Consider the following 17138-nt stretch of genomic DNA (forward strand, 5'->3'; position numbering starts at 1 on the left):
AATATTTCTTTAAATTCGACAGCTGCGAAATCGAGTGAGCAAATTTTCGTGGCACGACTTTCAATCAGCAAACAATTACAGTTTATTTCTTTCAGATCAAATTATTTTTGGCAATCGAGCGTAAAGTCAAATAAGCAGACCAGAAAAAAAGAGTGCGAGAGGGAGAGAACGAGAGAGAGCAAACCAAAGCAAACCAAGATCAAACACTCGACAGACAGCTGCATGCAGGATGTCGTCGCCCCCGAGGCGGCAGTCAGCCAGCCACGCCTCCCCTTTTCGAACTCGGCTGTGCCTGCCAAAAGGGAAAGTCATTGCAGGCGATTTAACAACTGCGCTCGGGGATAAATATTTTATGAAATCGCATAAACAAATCAAAGACGAATCACAGACGGCAGCAGAAAAAAACGAAGAAGAAAAAAAAAAGAATAGGAAAATCACTTTCCAAATCAATTGGGGAAAAAACGAGGCAAACGGAAAATCAAGCGCGCCGATCAAATATGACCACTCAAGCGAGTTAAAGTACACACACACGCACGCACGCACACACACGCTCATAAATATTAGCCCTTCGGCTAAGCATTAAGTTGCCTTTGCCAAAAATATTTGCACAGTTGGGCAGTGGAGCGGCTCGTCTTCATTCTTGCTTTCATTCGCTTTTTTTGTGGGGGGGCTGTAGTGCGTTAGTAATGTGTTTGTTATATGCTAAATCGCATAAAAAATACAGCTATACAAATAGATATATATGTGTATGGGAATATGTGCTCATAACAATAACAAGCGATATAGCAAACTATACAACAGCTATAATAACAGCTCACCCTCGAGCCAGAGCAACATGTTAGTGGCGAATCGCTCAGCCTCCCCCAACTCTAAGCTCCGTTTAACACCCCCCTTTTGGAGTAGACCAATTCGCTGCCTAATGTTTGCCAAAATAGCCATTGCATCATCCTCTTTGATTTCGCTTTATCTCTGGCTCAACTCACATCCTTATGGCTATGGCTTATGAAACCCTCAACATCTTCTTCAAAAAGCCCTCTTGATTTTTGCTCTTATTGAATTGTATTTAATAAAATATGTGAGCATTCGCCGCGAGGGTTATGCCAGGGGTTGATCTCAAAAGCAACTACAACAACAGCAACAACAACAATAACAAATTATATAAATAAATAATGAGGCTTTTGTTATTGCGCTGCGATTTGGCAAGTCAAGTGGCAACTTGTAAGCTGTTCTTGCCGTCCCCCGTTGAGTGGCTGACTGAAATGTGAGTCTATTAACAGACAAACACACACGCACACACACAGTTACACCAATACATATATCTGTGCTTTATATAGCGGCCATATATCAAACGAGCAACTGACATAAATTGTGCACTCAAATGTCCGCTTGAAGCTCGACTCCTTTAGCTGGTGCCAATGCAATTCCCATCCATCAATGCCAACACGTTTACATCCGCATCGGCTGTCACACAAGATATGCTGCGACCATATATATGTATATATATATTTATAAATAAATATATACACACAGATATATATTATACGCTTTATATATGGGGGACACATTGTAAAGTGAAATTGAAATTATTACATATTGTAAAGTTTGAGCTTATTTATGGCCAGCTGCACAGCTCTAATCGATTGAGCCGCTCGACCGAAACAGAAACTCTAGGACAGCGAGAGTTATGCGACTCGTTCTCCCTATCTATCTCGCTCTCTCTCTCTCTCTCTCTTTCTCTCTCTCTCTCTCTCTCTCTCTTTCTCTATCTCTATATTTATTGAATGCGGCAATAAGCTGGGCAAAATATTCAATTAAATGTTTGTCGTTTGGGCAGCCAGCTGCAATTTATGTTCAATGAGTTGCCCTAATGAGTTTTTGACCTGGCCAAAAGGTGCTTAGCTAAACAGCCGCATAATCCGCAAATGCTGGCATTTGGTATTTTAAATTTCAAATAAATTAGTTTCTTAATATTAAATTAAATTTCTTCGAAATCTTGGGAGATGGATTATTGGCTTTGTCTGTCACAGCAAAAGTCAGCAATTTGACTAACTATCGGTATACCCTTTAAAGCACTCAAAGGCTGTCCTAACTGTCTACTGGAATATGGAGTAAAGTCACTATTTGTGAAATTGAAGCCATGTTGCTTTAACAGGTGACAAGGTGACAGAGATAATTAGAATACTGAGAAATATGTAATATACTGAGTACTAGAGAAATTCTCAGTATATATGCATATCTAGGGAGAATTTTCCAAGTATATGCCCTACGCAGGATTTCTCATTTATATATACTGAGAAAATATCACAGAGGGATTAGTTTTCTCCTACCCAGAATTCCTCACTGCAAACTTCGCTTGACTAAGCAGATATGATATACCCTGTAAAGCAGGGCAGCTAATTATTTCTGTGTATACGTATAAAAAGTTATAATATTGCATATCATTATATACATGTTTATTTAGCTATTGATATCCAGCAAGTTTGCTGTATACATTTAAGAAGATATTTCATATTGAGAGCAATAACTAAGAGAACCCAAATATATCATAAGCTGTAATCATACGCTCTAAGCAAAAGAAAGTTTCTCCTCAACCTATATATTTACATATATGTTTTAGGTATATCTGCTATAATTATATCTGCTATAAGTAAATCCGAGATATAAATAACCCCTGTCGTATGAATTACGCAAATTTGCACAAAAAATCTACAGAGCATGCCAAAATAAGTAAAGCATGTAAATAATTCGATTTGAGCTTCATGTCAAATGCCAAAAAGCATATTGATGAGGCACTTCAGGCCGTTGCCGGGCCAACGTCTGCCATAAACCAAACAAAAATGACTCTAAAACACACGTCGTCAAATTAAGGTAAGCAGTAACAACAACAACAATAATAACGACGACAACAACAACTGAACTATAATCAAGAGGTAATTTGTGGGCACAGGTGAAAAACCGCAGGCGAGAAAATCAGCGGCGCGCTGAATTCAATGGGGAGATGGAAGCTTGACTGCCAGCCTATGCATATATTAAGATAGATTACAATACACACACTCAGGTGTGCGTATGTGCGTCAAGTACACCAATGACAGACATGAATTTATATTAAAAGCAAAGCTGCCAAGACAGCGGCCAAAGACGAAGCTCAGGTTACGCGCAGTTGGGCAAATCCGTTAAGGATATCGAAAGGATGAAAGCTTACACGTGTAATGCATTCTGTCTGCATAAATTATATATACAAATACATATATACATATATATATAAACATTTATATATACATATACTCTTCGCTTAAGAATCGGCTATAAACTTTTGATAGCTAAAACTGTGCAGCGGGTTTCCCGCTAAAGCCAAAGCTGCATAGCAATTGAAACCAGTTAAACGCCACAGCTCTCATCGTTGTTGTTCCTGTTGTTCTGGCTGCTGATTATAATAAATTTAACTAATAAAGCGCGTTAATGATCAGCCATCAGTTAGCTGTGTGACAAAGCCAAAAGCCGTAAGGGCTTAAATCTTGGCCATAGTTGGCTGGGAGGCAGGCGTGGTGAGCTTCCACGCAATTTGGCTTTGCTGTGCGCCATATGCAAAGTGAAGCGGCTTTAATTATCGACCGTGCCAAATGACACCATCTCGTGCTGGGAGTTGGGCGCACTGAAGTGGCCGGGGGGCGTGGCAGTGGTTGCGGCTTTAGAGACAACTACTACTCCTTCTTTAGCCAGGGCGTTGCTAAGCCTTCACAATGCGCTGCAAAATGTGTTGCCTGTTTAGTTGGGTTGCTATGCCCTAGCAAAGGGCTTAATGGGGTATGCTGTGTGCGTGGCAAATCATGCTATAAGAAAGAGGAAGTTATCTCAATGAACTAGCTGAAATGCTCAAGCTCAACTTTTAGTTAGTTAGTTCTTAGCACTATTCCTTCAATCCAACACAAACTGTTAGCATGTGAAGTACAGCATATCTCTCTGTCTATCATCTTTTCTTCTCTTCATCGAAATAAGCTACGCGCATAGTCCCTTTTTCTATTGAACCACAATGCTGGCGATTAGTTTAGCGCTTCTAGTTTTATGACACGGAAATCAAGTCATGAAATGGAACAATCCAAACTTTTTCCCATAATAATGATATCAATTAATTTTCAAGCAATTTAAAATGTGGCACAGAAATTAGAAAGAGGCGTGAGTAAGCGAACGGATTGGGCTACAAAATTGATGCGTGCGGTGAAAAATGTTATAAAATATGCAGCAGCTTGACGAGGGAGGCGAACGCTAACATGAATATACACGCTCTCCTACATAGTCGAGGCCACGCCCGCACACACTCATGCCTGTATGCGTGCGTGTGTGTGTGTGGCTGGCATACAAAGCGAACCGAAAGCTGGCCTCGAGGCACACAAAAGTTTTACACATTAAACAATAAAAACTCATTAATAATATGCATTTAAGTTTTAATTGAACTACTTAATGAGGAGAGTGGATGAAAAGTCATTGAAGATATGTCAGGGTGTATACTCTTTAAATGGTATAGGAGAGGGAGATAGAGAGAGAGAGAGAGAAAGAGAGATAGGATATGTACAATAAACAGACTGTGAAGACGACAAGGCGGGAGAAAGAACTAGAAAGGATGAGAGAGATCTGCATAAGACGAGGAGCTAGGCAAAACAGGCGGTGAGAGCGAGAGAAAAAGATATAGAAAAATGTGAAATGAGAGGTGAAGAATGAGGGAGAGAGAGGTAGAGAGCAAGGAGAGAGAGAGAGAGAGGCGCTATATCACTTAGGCAAATCAACTAACAATATTTACTCTATATATTTTTTACTATAATTATTTATAAGCTCTAACAACAACGGGCTATGTAGAACGTAAGTGTGTTAAAACTTCGTTCATTTCATAGATATCTCTCTCTATCTCACTCTCTCTTTCATTGTTGTTCATTTTGCTGTTGCTGCCGTTGTTAATGCCATTGGGTCTTGTCAGGCGACATGAAAGGAAATTGTTGTACGCTCTCATTATACATGAAAAATGGCCACAAACAAATTGCGCAATTGCATTTCATATTACACACACACACACAAATATATATGTATGTGCTGGTGTGTGTTTTTTATGGCATCGGTGAATGCAGTTTGAGCTTTTACTCAATTGAAATATTTTTTTTTCCGCTTGCATAGAAAAGGTGCGTAATTAAAACGATGCCGCGGCATCAACTGCAGACAATTAAACGCATGCCACAAACACAGACAACAGCCAAAGTACAAAAACATGGCAAAATGAGCGATGTGAGTGAGTGTGTGTTTGTGTTTGTGTTTAATTGCGACGACACACATACACACACACGCACACATACAAGTTCTTTAAATTGATGGCCGCCAGGAGAGCGAGAGAGCATCAGTTTAATAGTCAAAAGAAACGAGGCAAAGTTGTCAAGTTGCCGGAAATTGAATTCTAAAATATTTATAGAGTATAGAATGAGTGTATGTGTGTATGTGTGTATGCGTGTGTGCGTGTATGCGGATGGCTAAACAATTGAGCCTGGCATACATATTGAGTCGAGTGATTTATGCAGCGTTCAGCAACAAATTGCAAATGGAACGCAATGAAACGTACCCAAAAACCAAATAAAATGCTACTTATGCATGCATGTCACTGCACGATATACATATATATGTATAAACATATGTGTGTGTGTGTATATGTATATAAAAGCTGTTCGGCTGAACAGGCTCAACAGGCAATCAAATCGTAGCCGAAAAACTTATTAGTCTGCGCATACTACTATCGCTCAGTGTTGAGCCATAGATTTATTGAATGCAATCAGTGGTACGCTGACATTGACTATCGCTAGTCAATTCCGGCTGCGTGTCACATCCTCATTTGTCCAGTTTATGGCCAACATCACTTGTTCGTTGGGCCTTCTTACTCTAGACTGTTTTATGCCTTTCAATAAATTCTCGCTTCCGGACCCGGCGCCAGTGCCTAATACCTGTTTATTGTTGCCATTTCAGTCAGCCCATGTTTATGGCTCATACAAATGCAATTTTAAGCTAGAAACAATCGCATTACATGCATTACAAATGAGCTAAACAAAATGGTTGGAATCGCTCTTCAAACTGAATTTTGTCAAGAAAAGAATTTATTTTAAATAAAATCCAAAAAAAAAAAATCAAAATAATTCAACAACAGTTTTAAGTATTCTATATAAAATGTATTCAAGTCATTTATGAAATTCTAATTGTCATCAAACTAACGTAAATTAAAAGCTTTTCCTTACTCTCAGATTTTCATAGAATTTGCTTAAATTGAAGGTCTAAATAACTTTTGCTTAATCTTTGTACTCTCGCTCATTCACTGTCTTTCTCTCAGTGCACTACAATCAACCGTATGAAATTTTATGAAGTTGAAACTAAAACAAAAACTTTATTAACTGGCAAAGAGGTGAGTGAACAGACAAAAAAGCTGTTAGCAAAATAATTAAATTGCAGTTTTCTGCTGTCAACGTCATGCGAATCTCGGCTACGTGTGCTCTCTGCATGTTTGAGTGTGTCTGTGAGGCAGCGTGCTAAAAAAAAAAAATCTCTGTTTTGAAATCCTATTTATATTTCGAAACAATAACCATTCAATTCGAGCTAACGATTTGGGAGCAACCGGGCGACCAGCGCGCATAACGAACCAATTGAGAAGGACACAAAACCCACAGCCCCACAACCTTTGGACTTGCTGTTTATTTTTTTGCGAAGGCTCCGGCTGAGGTAGGTTGGGTGTGAGTGTTGTCGCATTTATTACCAGTGTTGCTTGCTGGGCAAATACGTATGTGAAAAAAACTTGCATTGGCTTTAAAGTGAAAGCATTTGGAAATGGTCGTAGGTCCTGGCCACAGGCGCGACGACACAAACAAAACGTGAGCCGCATACAAATAAACAAGCATCTACGTGTGGGTGGCTCAGGCCTGCCGTTCTCTCAGTGTGTGTTGACCAACGTCGAGCTATGACCAACGGAATTGAAACAAATGCCACAGCACTGGGCGTGCCTATAAATTTTTTACAAAATACGTGGGCATAGGTGCAGCTGGCATTGCATTTGCCCAGCCCTGGCCTAAGCTACAGTCACTGTTCAAACAACACTCACACACACACGGGCACGCACAAAACACCCATACATTGGCAACGGTTCTTGAAAAGGACAAACCATAGCATTGTTTAGTGCTTGTGTTTGGCTGCCAGACATCAAATGGCATTTAAATGCTGGCAGCATGTGTTTCCGAAAAGGTCTGCACGCCCATACAGAGCGAGAAAAGAAAATTTGTATGGGCTTAGGTTGTCCTTGCATACATACATATACATACAGATCAGGTCTGTGTATGTGACCACAGGTGTCCAATGTCCCCATCGAAATCCCCAAATGCAATTCTCATTGCAACTCATGCAGTTCACCTGCCAAATTAGCAACTGATGAGTGCGAAGCATTTCGAATGAAGCCGATTTACGGAAGAACTTTCAAGTGGTTTCGAGTCTCTTTCAATTTGATGCTATTATAACAGGAAGCAGACATACGAATAACTTTTATTGATGTGGAAGGTTATATGACAGGTGTGAATACACTGTTGAAAAACACACCAGCCTTTGGCTTAAATATCGAAAAGTCACATTCCGGCGCTTGGGATTCTTTTCTCATATGGCCATATCGAACCAAAGTAAATTTATTCTGCATTTTTTGAAGAATTTTTTTCTAAAGTTTCATTTTTTTCTCATACTCGGAAATAAATAAATATCAAATAAATAAATAATTTATACTTCGAATGTCAAAGCCCTTAATTACTCTATGAAGTTAATGATAGAGTCGACATAAGCGTTGGTTATCTGTTTGGATAAATGCGTGGTATATCTTAAAAATGTAACATGTATATTAATTCAATGTAAATTAATATGTAAATAAATTTGTTTAAATGAAAATTCTAAAAGTTGATTTGTTTCCCACATTAAATATAGAATATCCCCTTTGAATATGATTGAAGGCAATATTTGAGCATATATTCCCATGGTTACCGTATACCCTACACAGTGTAGGTCGAGTTTAACAGAAATAAATTCTCCCAATCTCAGAGAGGAACATAAGTTAAATGCCCTTCGACAGACATAGTTTGCTGCTCAATGACATATATTAAGGCACCCCATTCCTGTGAAAATAAAGTCCAACGAGTTCACCCTATAAACTCCCTATAATACAGGGTATGCACTATTTGGTTCCAATCAGGAAAATTCATTTTCTCTGCTGAAATCTCCACGTGGAGCCACTGCTGCAGCAGCAATGTCAATCAGCTTAGCGTCTGCTCGATGGCTGTCAATGGCAATTACGTAAAAGTCAAGTCTTCCACAAATCACAATGTGCTCCACTGAGCTTCTCTCTCTCTCTCTCTCTCTCTCTCTCTCTCTCTCTCTCTCTCTCTCTGTCATGCTCTCAGTCTTGCCACCTCTCCTGGAGATTCAGCTGGATGGGCATGGTTGATGCATGTGCTTCAATTCTGTAAAAGTTCATGTACATCATTTGTCCTGCCGCTAATGGAAATCCCCCTGGCTAACACCCATAGAGCTGCTCCCGCCTGATGTGCATTTGTCAAATAGTTGTGCACAGCTCCAACACCTTTGCACCTGTATCTATGTGTGCGTGCATGTCCTGGGGGACATTGGCACGAAATTTTGGCTGACGTTCGATTAGTTGACGCGCTCAGCAGTTGGCAAATACTTTGGCCCCAAAAATGAATGTAGCCATGGCATGTGATGTGGCCAGCAACTGAGCAGCTGAGCAACTGAGCAGCTGAGCAAACGAGCAGCCAGGTTTGCACTGAAGTAGCACGTTTTATGGCCACAGCGCCAACTTTATCCTTAGACGACATCGTCAACGTCTGTTTCGAGTCATTCTTTCATCTCGGCGACGTTTTTCACATGTTCAGCTGCAATTTTGTTGCTTGTTTTATGTGCTGCTGCACTCAGAGAAAATTAGGTTGAAATTTCCAATACTGGAGACTCTAACTGAGACTCAAACTGAGGCTAAAACAGACTGAGGCTAAACTTTCGCAGTCTTTATTTTCTTTCAGTGCACTTGCCACTCTTAGTTGCAGTTGCTCGTGGCAATTCATTTTGCCTCTCAGTCGGCTCTGCCACATGCTTCAACACCAGCCAAAAGAAAGTGTTGCATCTCTTAGGCGCTTGCGACGAGTTTTAACCTATAAATTTATCATAGAGAGAATATTTTTAAGCTACTCTTCAGCAGACGTGAATGTTTTTCTTTATCATCTGCTTGTTATTTATTTATTTATTTTTTTTTTTTTTTGCGGCCTAGCTTAATATGGCAAATGAAAAGCACTTATTTAATTTATTTATTGATGCCGGCTCTTGAGTAGCAACAGCTACCGTTGATTCATCTTTAAGTATGCATTCAGCTTAATGGCTCGATAAATTCGTTAGCTTTATAGAAATTTGCTGCAGCGAGCTCTCTTTTGGTTCATTAGCAATGTTTGGAAAACTCTCATTCAAGTTAAAAATTTCATTATACAATTTTGTATTTATTTTTCTACATATTTCTCTTTTGCTTTTTAACTTTGTGAGCTTCGATGAAGCATTCTAATCAACCTTTTGCTACTGCATATGCAAATTGTATGTTAGAGAGTGTGCATGTGTGTGTGCCTGCGTGTGTGTGAGCATAATCACTGCACATGAATTAAAAAGTTTTTGGCATGCGAAAATATTTTGCAGTTTAAAGCAATTTGAAGTCATTTGTAGCCAATTTACAAATGTCTGCCGCTCACTCTCTCCATCTCACTCTCTGTTTGAGTGTGTGTGTGTGTGTGTATGAGCTTATGTGTATGTGTTCTCAAATGCAATTACGGCTGCATACACATATAGCCGCACAAATACATATGGGTTTGGCTTTTGTATGCCAATGCGCTCAGCTTTGCTGTCGTTCAACGTCATCCTATACCCTGTACATATATAAATCTTCCAAAGGGGTGCTCACATTTGCAAGCTAGTTTGTATGATTATTTTATCACATTATATATATTTATATATATATATATATATATATTGTAGTTCTATATTTATATAGTGAGAGTTGCATACATTTTTTATATATATGTACATACATTATACACATCTTCAAGCAATTCCCTTTTACAGAGTATCAATTTGTTGAGTTTCTTTGACTAGAGATTTGTTTTTTGTTTCGACTTAAATAAGTCATGCTAATGGCAAACCATTAGCGAAAATTTCGCTCGCACACTCACTCTTACGTGTATATGTGTGTGTGTGTGTGTGTGTGCGAGTGTGTGCGATAATTAAGTTGCATTTGTAACTGCCATTCGGTTGTGCATATGCAGTAATTTGATGTGTGCATGTGTGTTAGTGAATGTGTGTGCAAGACTTTTGCTAAATGAAAGAGAAATGCGATTTTGAAGGCTGTTGTTAAATATTTAAATGTATTCCACGGGCCAAGGCGATCTAACTATTCTTTACGATTATTGTTGTTGTTTTTGCTGTTGCTTTCGTTGTTGTTGCCACTGATTGCATAGCGGTTACATCAAAAGGCTAATTGCCAAGCTGAGCTACAAATGAAATTGCCTACAAAGCGCTAATGGCTTTCAAGGTGTTCGAGAAGCCTTGAAAGTGCATTTTGCCAAGGAGATTATATATATGTATAAGTATATGCCGATGTACAGGTATATAAATGTAAAATCTAGCCATTTTCTGTTTCAGAGCTTTGCTTATATTAGCATAAATAACAAATATTATTAAGCAAGAATGCAATTAGTTCTTATAAGAAATAATATAATGAATTTTATACAGACAGAGAAAGTCTTTGTCAAGTATTTAGCAATTAAAAGTTAAATCTAAATAATCGCAATGAAAAGAGTAATATTTTTTTAATAATTAATTCTATATATTCTATATAAAATAAATTTTGTATTTATTTTCTTATGCATACATAACAATTCTCATAATTATATTTGTTTGCTTTGCTTATATTTTATAATACAAAATTTAGAATTCAATAAATGCAAATGTTTATTCACTGTAGGGAATTGCATTCGTTTATATTTTGTAAATTGCCCAATTTAAGCAACTATTTATTGAATAGAGCAGTTTTGGGTACTCGCGACCTATTTAGTTCCCCTAATACCTGGCCATACGCTCTCCCTAGCACTTCGACTTAATATTTCAAGTTCGACGTTCTTCGTTTGGGCAAAATTAGAATAGGAATATCGCCAGGTGCGTATACATATATATACATTGTTGGAGTGATGGCGTCGCCGATAAGTAAAAGACCGGCTTGTAGTTTCCTCGTCTTTATTTGTAGATTAGAGCTGTGTCGCTCGTATAGTATTGTGAATATATAGTTGTATCGAAATGTCAGTACCAGGAGAGGCAAGTGACAAGTGAGGCGCGAGACGAAGTACTCAGCGGGCGCTAAGTACCGCGAACCAGTAGGAGAACTGGGTGATGTTATTAACAGAATGCTGTTAACAACATAACATTGTGTGGTGCGGGAGGAGCAATTCTTGTTAATGGGATCTGGCATTAACATACTCCCCCCCCTTGCAAGGATTGCAAATTAAGACGTCGTGTTCAAGCTGGAGACCTCTTGCTGTGCGGATCAAGGTCGTCAGCGGAGCTGTGACCGCCTGTTTAGGAGTCGAGGCGGAGAGACATGCTGATCCCTGGAGATGCAGGAGCGTGTGGTGATTCTGGCCACACGTTTTGCAACGTCCCTTGCTTCGGCAGGATTGCCCGGAGTGCTCGTGAGCCAAGCAGTTCGTACAGTACTTATGTGTAAGTACCGCACGCATCCGCTTCTCCCCTGAAAGGCCCAGAAAACGCTGGCAATCCCGGAGACCGTGGGCTCCTGGGCACACGCGGCACTGGAAGGAATTGGTACCGCGTGGCTTGCTGCTTTCTGATGACGGCGTCTTTATCTGGAAGATCGAATGAGTTGGAGGTAGAATTACTTGCTCGTTAGGACACAACATGGAGGTTAGTTTGACAGCACAAGGAGGACGAGGATCGGGTTGGAATAATGGGCCTGAACAAAGAATATTATTCAGGCTGTCATTCAGTGCTGGACGGAGAGCATTGAAACCGACCCTCACTTTCGGAGTGGTGCTGTCGGGAGCTCGGAATGGAAGAGCTTCGTCAGATGATACGGTTGGCAGAGACTCAAGTTTCGCCTCTTCCGAAACAGAAACTTGAGTTGTGAAGGAGGAGACCGTTCCTGGTATCATCTGTGAAAGTGGGCCTGTCAGTACCCAACCGAAAATAGTCTCCAGACCTATAAGAGGCCCACAAATATTAGGGTGATAGCCTCCCTGAATGATAGTCGGAAGGATATCCGCGCCTATCAGGACATCAATTTCCGCACTCTTGTAAAACTCGGGGTCAGCTAGCTGAACTTTCGGAAGTTTGTTTAACAAGAGTTGCGGAACTGGGGACGAAGGGATGTTACCAGCCAGGTTTGGCACGACGAGAGCAGAAGCTTTGATTCGCAGTCTCGGCTTCAACGGAGAACCAATATCAAAGTTGCATAGCTTGTGTGCCTCAGCTGTCACTGCTTGATTCAGGCCGGATACCTGAGTATGCACGGATTTGAAGGGCAACTTGATATTATGGAACAGTCGCTCAGAAATGAAAGTCGCTTCGGACCCTGAGTCGACTAAAGCACGGGCGGGATAGGTTGCGCCGAAGTGGCATATATTAATCACCGCCGTGCCGAGGAGGACACCTCGCGTGTTGGCAGCCAGATACGTTTGGACGTTGGACATACCTGGAGTACGAGTCGGAGCTATAGCTGTTGCGGAGGCAGCAGCGGTCCGAAGAGTATTGTCCCTATGGAGTAGGGTGTTATGTCGACCATTGCACGTGAAACAGTTGTGAGTACTGGTACACTCTCGTAACTGGTGACCTTTAGCGAAACAGTTTAGGCAAAGCTTCCTTGATTTTATGTAACTCTCTCGTTCATGAATGGATAGTTGGAGAAACTGAGGGCAGAATCGGATTGGATGATTCTCTCTTGAACACAGATCGCACCTTGTACCGATTGTGTCCACTTGCGTTCTGAACGAGTTCAGTCGTTTCGGAAAGGCAGGGTTCGCAGATCTCGGAGTTGAGTTTGGAACTTTTGGAACAGAACGGTCACCTTCCATAGCCTCAAGAGCACGAGCGCGCTCGCTAAGGAAGTGACTAACGTCCTGCCAGGCTGGGATTTCGGTTTTTCGTGTCAATGAATGCTCCCAGAGAGATCGAGTGTGATCTGGCAAGTTGGATGTGCACACGAACACAAGGATACAGTCCCAATTCTCCGTAGAGATTTGAGCATGCTCGATTGCAGTGACGCATCTATGAATGGTGCCATGCAACTCTCTGAGAGCGGAGCCTGATTCCTTGGTGATCTTGGAAAGGTTGAGAAGAGTTCTAAGCTGGCTGTTGACTAACAGCCGCTTATTCTCGAACCGATCACACAAAGAGACCCAAGCCGATGCAAAGCCGTCGTTTGTGAGAGGATACTCTGCGACTAGTGCGTTTGCATCGCCTGCTGTTTTCGAATTAAGGTGGAATAGCTTTTCCACCGGAGTTAAACACGGATTTTTGATGTAGATCGCAGTAAAAAGATCGCGGAATGTTGGCCAGCGCAAGTAGTCGCCGTGGAACACTTCCATATCAACGGGTGGAAGGCGACAGCCTTCAGACGAGGCGAAAGGAGCGGACATAGGAGCGGGCGGTGTACTCGATGCGGAAAGTGCATCGATCTGTACACTCAGGTGGGTCGTACACCGCTCGTAGACAGCGTAGCAGTTGTCGAACTTGGCCTCCATGGCTTCAACTTCGCCACTGCTCGCCCCTTGGCTCAATGCTCTGGCACAGATCTTATATTGCTGCTCAACATCATCCCACAATGCCTTGACCCGATCTCGGCGGATCTCGAATGCTCGGAGCTGAGCCGCCTGGGTGGCGTTAGAGTCTCCGGGACCGTCAATGCGCGACTCAAACTTGATGAGCCTATCCGCAGCCGAGATGAAGTCAGACAACGACATTTTAGACGGACTTGCGGGCTTTGGACTGGATCGGGTGACGACCGGACTACGCTTGAAAGTGCTACTTGTCTGCGGTTTCCCGGACGGAATGGGTGATGCAGAGGCACTGCGCTTGATCAGACGCGAAGCTGATACACTAAGTTGCGCTCTACCCGAACGATCAGACATGGATGCTAACTAGAAGTTAGCTGCTGGAAATTTCTGATATGGAGGCAGAAATTAACTCAAAGAACAAAGTAATTCAGTTGACAAGAGCAAGAATGTTGTCAACTGAACGTAGAGCAAATTAGAAAAGAATTATTGCCTTGTTGCAAGTAAAGCGAAAACAAAGAAGAAGAAAAGGCAAAAAATTTAATTTATTTAATTAGGATAAATTAAATAATCAAATTCTTAATTTGAAATTCGACTTTGTAATTAATTATTTTAATTAGGATAAATTTAATAATTAAATTTGCTTTACAATGTCTCTTTGAAATACGATAAATACTGATCGTGACACAACTATCGTTACGAAATTGTGGCGGCCGCTGATAGCTATTGAAAATGTTATCGATACTAGTGACGATCTCAGCTGCTTGGACACAACACAAAACAACCAATTTAACAATTTAAGATTATTGTTTAGTAAATGTGTAGTGTATATGTATGTGGAAGTTGCTATTGTGAATTTATATGTTAATTGTGTTGCTGGGCTGTTTGTACGCGAGTGAAATATGAAGAAGTTTCAAGATGCTCATATGTGCATACATGAATGTATGTATGTATGAGCGTATGTTCGTACAAACAGAAGAAAGCGGACACACAATTAGCAAATAGATAAATAAAACTAGTAGAAATTAATTATTAAATTGCAAAATAAAACTATTAAAAACAACAAAGGATACTGTGTTTTATTTAATAGTTGAGCGAGGAGCATGTATATATGTATGTATACATATATATGTCTCTCTGCAGCCGGCGACTAGTTACATATGTATATGAGTACATATGTATGTATGTGCGGATGGATGAAAAGGCAGAATATGTAAATAAATTTATTAAACGATCAACAAAGGATATTGTTCTTCTCGTGTTAATAAATATTAATCGGATTTAAACACAGCTTAATACATATCTATATATATAAGAATATATACATATAGGCATGTAGTCGAAATATTGCTAGATTAGTACATATATATGTATATACAAGGGAAGGCGGATGAGAGGTGCCAGTGTATTTATGCATATATATATGTATGTACTACTCTAGACAAGAATGGGGTACTTATCTCGACGGCCGATGGAATGCTGGTGTGAAGGTGGATGAAGATCCGGCTCGAAGGACCAAATGTTGGAGTGATGGCGTCGCCGATAAGTAAAAGACCGGCTTGTAGTTTCCTCGTCTTTATTTGTAGATTAGAGCTGTGTCGCTCGTATAGTATTGTGAATATATAGTTGTATCGAAATGTCAGTACCAGGAGAGGCAAGTGACAAGTGAGGCGCGAGACGAAGTACTCAGCGGGCGCTAAGTACCGCGAACCAGTAGGAGAACTGGGTGATGTTATTAACAGAATGCTGTTAACAACATAACATTGTGTGGTGCGGGAGGAGCAATTCTTGTTAATGGGATCTGGCATTAACATACATAATTTTGAAAAGGTGAAAAGACAAATAATCAAAAACGAAAAAAAAGAAATCAGAGCTCAAATAAAATTTTGAGCTGTAATTCGCATAGTGAATATTCATATAATTATTTAAAACTAATAAACTGAGCTGGCATACTCAATAAAATATTGCCTGATCATATGTATAGAAAAATCATATGTGTTATATATATACGAATTGAGCAAAACTTACAGCTCACATTCATTTGCTTACATTAATTAATTAACTTCTTTTTTTTTTTTTTTTTTTTTTTTTTGATCGCATATGAAAGTCCTGGCAGCTAGCAAAATGGCCGTGACAACAATGTGAACGTATGCACTTAATATTTCACTTTAATTTACCTTTTAATTGAGCTAATCAACACGCTAATAGCTGCTGCTATTAACACACACACACACACACATTAAGAGAGAGTGAGCGAGAGGGAGGGAGAAAGAGTGAGAGGAAATTGAGACTGAGTGTGTTTCTGCCTACGACCATTTTGCAGGACATATTTTATTGTTATGAGTTTGCAGTCGAGTCGAGCCGAGTCGAGTCAAGTGGTGCGACATTAAAGTGGGGCATGAAAATGTGGCTATTCAAGTGGCGTGGTGTGGTGTGGTGTGTGGTGTATTGTGCACCGAGCTTGACTCGCTGCTTTCAAAATTGCAGTTTAATGACTAATTTGGTTTTTGTCCAGGCCACGGCTGCTGCCAGTTGTCAGTCCAGCTGAATGTTGTCAATGCCCTGGCAATTAGCAGTGTGCGAGAGTGAGACGGCAATAACTTCCTCTCTTTCTCTCTCACTCTCGCCTGTTAAACAACTATGGCTGTATAGCTTTTCTCTTACACACGCTAGGCAACTGTGTCTCTCTGTGAACGGAAGCGCACACTTGAGCACTGACGATACGACATTTCCTTAATGAAGCCAATCCAACTGCAAAAGTGTGTGTGTGTGTGTGTGTGTGTATGTCTCTGTGACCTGCCTAATTGTATGCTTAGACAATATGTACTAGGCAAATGTCTCACAGGTCGCTTGTCATAAAACTTTACGGCTGCAAACTAGCTGAGCTCAGCATTTCGTGTCAACCAGGCCAACGTGGCGTATGCGTAATTATAATAAAATGCCTGCATATCAGCATGTCTGCACTGCTCTGCTCTCTGTCTGTCAAGCAACTGCATTCATTATCAGCGATCGACTCACCTGACACCAACAGCTCGCTGGTGCTGTTGACCAAATTGTCCATAATTGGCTGGAATGTGTAGAACGTGAGTGTTTCCAATTTGTTTGCCTGCACATTGATGGACAGCAGAGCCGGTGTGCCACGCAGCAAGCCGGTGTCAATTTTCTTCAGCAAATTATTGCGCAAATTCAACGTTTTCAAATTATTCAAACCGTCCAAGGCACGCTCCGAAATGCGCTGTAAGAATACAGGAGATTGAA

The 17138-nt window shown here is 40.6% G+C and overlaps 1 protein-coding gene across 2 annotated transcripts in view; it reads right to left on the reverse strand.

Moving 5' to 3' along the window:
- The window catches only part of Con (leucine rich repeat protein connectin), a 172607-nt gene that overhangs the window by 10875 nt on the left and 144594 nt on the right, over positions 1 to 17138 (reverse strand). For both annotated transcript variants that reach the window (XM_018008501.2, XM_018008502.2), the window contains one exon: positions 16899 to 17115. In XM_018008501.2, the coding sequence (XP_017863990.1) occupies positions 16899 to 17115 (217 nt within the window). The remainder of the gene's footprint in view (positions 1 to 16898; positions 17116 to 17138) is intronic.

This window comes from Drosophila arizonae, chromosome 4 (genome assembly GCF_054131065.1).
Source record: "Drosophila arizonae isolate 15081-1271.41 chromosome 4, UAZ_ARI_1.0, whole genome shotgun sequence".
NCBI lineage: Eukaryota > Metazoa > Arthropoda > Insecta > Diptera > Drosophilidae > Drosophila > Drosophila arizonae.